This window comes from Micropterus dolomieu, linkage group LG16 (assembly GCF_021292245.1).
Source record: "Micropterus dolomieu isolate WLL.071019.BEF.003 ecotype Adirondacks linkage group LG16, ASM2129224v1, whole genome shotgun sequence".
In the NCBI taxonomy this organism is placed as follows: domain Eukaryota; kingdom Metazoa; phylum Chordata; class Actinopteri; order Centrarchiformes; family Centrarchidae; genus Micropterus; species Micropterus dolomieu.
The window spans coordinates 17471388-17478551 of NC_060165.1; the positions used below are offsets into that span (position 1 = coordinate 17471388).

General features: G+C 38.3%; 1 protein-coding gene across 2 annotated transcripts in view; it reads left to right on the forward strand.

Moving 5' to 3' along the window:
- lhfpl3 (LHFPL tetraspan subfamily member 3) overlaps positions 1-7164 on the forward strand; it is a 47101-nt gene that overhangs the window by 32485 nt on the left and 7452 nt on the right. For both annotated transcript variants that reach the window (XM_046072482.1, XM_046072483.1), the window contains exon 2: positions 6387-6617. In XM_046072482.1, the coding sequence (XP_045928438.1) occupies positions 6387-6617 (231 nt within the window). The remainder of the gene's footprint in view (positions 1-6386; positions 6618-7164) is intronic.

Below are 7164 nucleotides of genomic sequence, written 5' to 3' on the forward strand. Positions count from 1 at the left end.
ATTTTCCAGAAAATTATTCAGAAACAATAGGACCTGTAAAATTAAGTTTCACTCTAATACTAAAACAATTTAAATAAATAATTATTATTATATTTTTTCTCAACTTTGTTACAGATTGTTTTGTTTTGCTCCAGAGTGCTAAACATAATGTTTGCTCACAGTGTAGAGATGGATTGATGATGTTTTCCCCAGTAATTATGATCTACAATTTTTATGAACACACATGGGTACCATTATGAATTACTCTCAGCTCATGGTATCTGTTAATGAGCCTGAGAAAGTGCTGAACAAAGCATGTTTCTCATGCCAATGTTCATAAAAGATCCCTGATCATAGAGTTTTTTTATGGGCAGAGTGCAGTCAGTAACTCAAATTTTACTATTTCAAATAATTTTGTTGTGTTTAGGCATAATTCTACGATCATGATAACATTTATAAGCTGTTCCACCTGCTGTATAGGTGATGAGTTTACTGAAAATATAGAAACAGATGTGTTCCAATGTACTGTTAATCCAAATATAATCTAAATAATGTGCACCATGCAACATGTGAAACATAAAGCCTGGATGAGCAGCAACTTCAGAGCAGCCCAGGAATCTGCTGTGCCAGCAGTTGATATCATATACAAACCGTGTGAATCTGTCGACCTAATATAAGAGGTGTTAATGAGGATGGGGGTATGAGGCAGGATTCATGTTGCATATCATGCTTCCTTTCCTCCACCTTATATCTCAACACACACATATGCTCACTCAGTCCTCTGTGGATCAGAAGGGATCAGGGCAGGGGGGTGGAGAGAAAGAAAGAGGAAAGGGTATTTTGTCCTCATACCTTCTTGCATCTGCCAGTTTCTGCCCTAATTAACTCCCATTAATGTAATTTGCCATGGTCCACCTTGATGCTTATGCGCGGTGCATACAGTATGACCTAACTGTCTCACTCTCTGTAACTCTCTAACCCACCTCCACACATACACACAAACACACTCACACACCTGCACATGCAGTCCCTCAATAACCGTGACGTTTAAATGAACATGAATCACATGTAGTAGACAGCTACAGCTGGGCCTCTGAAATACACTGTGATGAGTGGCACTTGTGTGTGTGTGAAATGGCATGTGGCGATTTGACACCGAGGTCGAGATTATTACACCCCCCTCCCCTGATTGTCCCTGGTGTCGCTGCCAACAGCTGTCAGCTGAGAAGCCTTCAAGGAGAGAGGAAGTGTGTGTTTAGCGTGTGTTCGAGAGAGAAATCAAGGGCATTCATAATAGTTATGGGGATGTTGGAAAAACTTTTTAATGGCAAACTTATTCTGACCTCCATGTGGAAAGATGGTTCAAGTGCATCAACAGTGCAATAAAACTTTCCAGTGTCTTTCCAGTTTCTTTACAGCCAAAACTATTGTTTTTTACTTATTTTGTCTATAAAATGTCACAAAATACTGAAAAATGTCCATCACGACTTTCCAGAGCTCAAGGTGATATCTTCAAATTGATTGCTGAACAGCCCAGAAACCAAAGATATTCAATTTAAAACAACATAGAACAGAGAAATCCTGGAGCCTGCAAATGTTTGGTGTTTTTACCTAATAAATTACTTAAAGAGCAACTTGTAGTTGCATTTCTGTCGATAAATCCAGAATATTTCATCTCTTCAATATTGACTTGACTAAATACTTTAGCTTGTTACTACCCATCTCCTGAAATGCTACCATTCTGAATAAAGCCTTTACTTATGAAGCCTCTTGTAAACATTTCTGAACAGCCTGTGAGCTCGATTTTTCAGTCGACCTAAATCATTTGAAGCATTGAATGTTACAAACAGACAAACTCAGATCTGTTTTTCGGCCTGCGAGTCCACATGTTATCCTGAGCTTTTAGGTTGGGCGATTTGAAGTCTCAAAATGAGCTCACATGATTCCTCATCGGAGGGTTTCATAATATCTTTAATTATGTATGGCAGGGATTGTGTGCAGATTGCTGCTTTCCCTCTGTGATGAGGAGTGCTGCAGAGATCTTGAGATGAAGAAGCTGACCCCATTGGCTTGCCCCTTATATTACTACTCGTTATATAGTAGCTGAATGCCATTTGTAGGATTATTTGTAGCTACACGACCTTTCTGTGCAAGCCTAAAAACAAAACAATTTTGCCAAAGATAAAAGATTGCCCTCAGTCTCCTCACATTTGGATGCAGTTTTGGGGATGGAAGCAATTAGTCTGAGCTTTTTCAGCTTTGCTGATAACCACATAGTAAAAGAAATTACATGTCTGCTGAAGCTAAAAGATTAGATTCAGTACATTTTTGAAACAGAAATAAAGTGTTTTGCAGGAATCGTTTAGGTATTAAAGATCAGCAGCTAAAAGGATGATGATGAGATCTGTCAGAGAGAAGAAGTGGGATTTACGTTACATTTCTTTTGTGCTTTCACGCAAAAGTTTACAAGACATATTTACCTTCAGGTGGACATACATTTGGGCTGTTGTGGCAATACCCTTGCAGCTACTGGGAGCTGAAGCCTGAACCACCACGGCACAGAAATTCACATCTTGAGGCATTCACATAAGAGTCAGAAAGACAGACTTGGTGTCTCTTTGTTCAACTATATTTCTCTTTGATTCCAGCTCTGTAGGAGATTTAAGATTTGCCATTGAGACATTGTGCGGTTCAACTCATTCCAGTAATATTATAGCTATAAAGCCTGCAGGGGCAGGTTGTTTACACAGGAGAGAACTGTGTGCACTGTACCAAATCCTCTAATGTGCCTAAAAGGAAATAATTAATATATTAATTAATATGCCATAGAAGACATAGTAAAGGTTTAGTGTTTTATGAACATTAAAAATAATTTCCTAAAGATGCTTTAACTGCTTGTATAAAATAATAATAATAATAATAATAATTAATAATAATAATCATTTTGTACTCAATCTTGTCATGATCATATGCTGACTGGGATCTGATGCAAAAGGGATGAAAGCTGTGTCAAAAATAAATAATAAAACTGGTTAATACAGTATTTTTGTTGAATTAAAATAAAAGACCGAGAGCCTGGCTGTGCTTGGGCACAGCAGTGCTTTGAGCTAGCATGCTAACATAGTCACAGTGACAATGCTAATATGATGTTTAGAAGGTATAATGATGATCATGTTCACCATCTTAGTTTAGAATGTTGGCATGGTAACATATTAGCACTAAACACCAAATATCATCAAGACTAATAGTCTGCAGCCATGCGAGTAGTAGTTGCTGTACAGTATATCATGTCATTCTAATAAGCTGAGTTAATGTCTATGTGAGTGCAGCTGTTATTGTCGTATTTTTATATGGACCCCAGGAAGAATAACTGTTGACAAACAAACCAAGCAGTCCTGGAAAAGTAACAATATCTCATCTTTGTTGACAAATCCTCCTTATCACTGTCAAATACAGAAACACCAAATGTTTTCTTGTGAATTTCACAGATTACATTCTCGGTTGCTTTCTTTCAAGCTTTATTTTGGTGTTTAGGGGTTTGGCATGGTGTGCAAATTTGGACTCCGAAATTGTTGTCATGATCACAGGCTGAGTGTAAGTGGAATTGGAAATTTGTCCTGGGATCTGATTAATAAGACATACAATCTGTGTCAAAAACAGATGAAAAAAGTGGTTAAGAAAACTGTCTGATGAGCACTTCCTCTGCATTATGCCCCTGCAGAAAAGGGATCACCGAGTCAAAAAATAGATTTGTAACAGGGAACATGTTGCATTTGATAAAAATGTATTGATAACAACTTCTTGCTGCTTTAAACTGTTTTTTTCTTTGCCTTAGAGAAAATTGATCTCCTAACTCAGGAAGGCTGCAAAGAAAGTCAATACACTCAGTGCCTCCTGGGAAATGTAGGCGTAGGATATGGATTAGAGCGCTTTTACATTAATACTAGTTATTATTACATTAGCTTGTTGCTGCTGTTATTCGTACAATTGTGAGAGGGATCAACGGAAAAACGGACATGAAAGGGAGGGGAGGGGAGGGCACAGCGGGGAGCCCTGACTCACACACATATACATATTTATTTATATATACATGTATAGAGGGACATGAGTCTGACATTTCCTGAGATTGTCCGTTTGGCTCAGCTGCAGGCTGATACACACACTAGTTACTTTACAAATTGATTTTTGCATACAAAACATATGAAGAGCTCATAAAATATGTTTTGGTAAAAATTAAACTACCCCCAAGCACAGCTGAATTGATTAATCAATCCACTGATTAGTCAATTGACAGAAAATTAATTGCCAACTATTTTGATAATTGTTTAAGCCATTTTTAATGCAAAAAATTTCATGGCTCCATCTTCTTCTACTTTTATTTTCATTATTTAGCTATTTTAAATAGTTTGGACTGTTGATTGGACAAAACAAGCAATGCGGGACTTTTACTTGTAATAGGGTATTTCAAGTGTGTGTATAAGTGTATTAGTACTTTTACTTAATTCAAGGATCTGAATACTTCTTCCACACCTGAATGAAATAATGCATTCACTCGCCCATATCATCACAACTTCAGTCCTACACTGTACATTGGGTTGTTGTAAATACATTTCCTTATATTGTTTTTATTAGCAACGACATGTTTACCCTTTTATAAATGTAATCTACTTGGCTCAGTGCTGCTTTTTTGTTATGGGACAGAATAGAGAAAACATGCACAGCTACATCCCTTGTGTGTGATCAGTTTTTAGTCAGCAGAAGAACATTATGACAAAAGTTTTCTAAGTTTTTCTAAGTTATTATCAGTACATTCCCATGACTGCTAAACACCACTTTCATGTGTAATTCCACAGTTGTCTTATGTAAATGAGGCTGCTTTAAAACATGCCATGTAAGTGATCCACACATTGAATATCTGACTTGTCTGACCTTTATTGTGATAAAGAGACACACGTATGTTGATTGATTGAGTGAATTAACTCCCTGGAGATTCAATTGAGAAATGTTTGTCTTTGTCATTGGCATGTCTGAATTAAATTACTGACATATCAAGACACTTCAACACTTTGGTGCTTCATTCCCAACTTTAAGGTTTAAAAAAATTATCCTATTCCACACTGTCTGACAGTATCATGTTATCGTCTCTATCGGCTTGTTCCAGTTCTTCATTCGAAGCTTTAAAATGTTGAAATATTCATACCCAAGACTTCTCTTTTATATGACTGCACCATTCCATCAAAATATTCTAGGAAATATTCCTTGAGCATCCTTTTATACCCTTTCCCCCAAACTCAGCTTCATATATCTGGAATCTTTGAAAACTTTCCAATCTTCACTTGAATTTAAAATGAATTTCTCTTGGCTACACGGCATGAGTTTACAATAACTGGATGATTGAGATCAGTGAAATTGGTCAAAACAGTATAGCAGAATCTCTGCAAGGTGACAAATCTCTATTATCATTATTTATTATTTATTTATTATATTTATTATTTATATCTCTATTATATTGGCTCAACATCAGAGCGGTAGGTGACAGCAGATGCTGAGATATCCTGACTTTTAGTATAGGTCAAGCTCCAAAAACACTGGATCCTACAATTCCCATAAACCCTCCCTGCTTGGTAAATCCCCACTTCTTTTAAACTACATGCCTTCAGTTTGCAACGCAGGCTTTTTATTATAAACTGTATAGTCATCATAAGGAATGTTTTCCAAAGCCACAGGAGACTTCATGTGTAATATCAGGAGTTCCCCTTTTAACTTTAACCTGACTCTAATGTTTACCCTTAAAACTATAACTCTGTAGCCATGTGGCCTGCCTGTCAAAAAAACACACTTACTCTCATGATCTACAACTCAAAATGTAAAAAAAAATGTAAAAAGGCGTACACACACACACACACACACACAAAACCTTTGACATTCAGACTTAGCGTTTGGCAGCACTGTCAACAAATAAACACAGACCTCTCAGACCCGTAATTCATCTGATTGCCTCGACTCACTGTGTGTGAGTAAGTGAGTGAGTGAGAAACAGCTCCCTACTGCCAGCAGAAGTGTTGTTAGATGACTCTGCTCTCTAACAGCTCAGTCTGTCTTCGTCAGCCATGCAGCAGACGGCTAATAAAGGCGCCCGACTCACCACATGGTGCTGTGACATGTGGTACCATATTCTCTCCCTTTCGGCCTCCTTCCTCACCTCTGTGTCCCATTTCTGCACTGCTGCTGTCACCCCGTTAATTACACCCTCTAGAAATTAGCATTTTATTACTTCATGTTTAAAGTGCACTGTACACTTCATATCTGCATAGTTTATAGGTTTAGGTTCACAGAGAGTCCCAAACTAACATAAAGTGCCTAAGTTAAGCCCTTAAACGCTAACCCATCTTTCTCTCCTGATCCAGGTACATGTCTGATTCTGGGCTGCATGATCTACCCGGATGGCTGGGACAGCGACGAGGTGAAGCGGATGTGTGGAGAGCAGACGGACAAGTACACGCTGGGGGCCTGCTCGGTGCGCTGGGCCTACATCCTTGCCATAATGGGCATCATGGACGCGCTCATCCTCTCCTTCCTCGCCTTCGTCCTGGGAAACCGTCAGGACAGTCTGATGTCTGAGGAGCTGCTGGGAGACAGTAAGAGGATAATGGCCTTCATGACTCATAGTGGGTAGACAAGGGTGGCGCAGGTTGGACTGCAGGATGCACTTTTTTGGAATAATGCACTTGGTCTGGGCGGAGAAAAAAAAGGTTTTGTAAAAAACTTTTGTATTTTTAGTCAGATTTTATGGTCTAACAGTACAGTACCCCCCTCCCCCCTCCCCCAATTTGGAATGAGATATTATACCCACATGTGTCTAATATCTGGGTGTCCACATACACTTGTCCGTGCTGTGCAGCAGAGGTGGGAGAAAGTCATACTTCTGCAAGTCACAAGTTTGTCTCAAGTCTTTACAAAGGCTATTTTCACAGTTAATTAATCTGTTAATTATTATTCTGATTAGTGCAATAATTGTTTTGACTATGACAATATAACATTGCAATGCAAATGCATTTTTTTGCATTTTAAAAAAAGCTGCAATAACAGTGATGCTTGAACCTACAAACAATTAATAAATTACTGAATAAATTACTTAAAATGATGACTAAGGGTGCCATGGTGGTCTGGTGGCTAGCGCTGTGG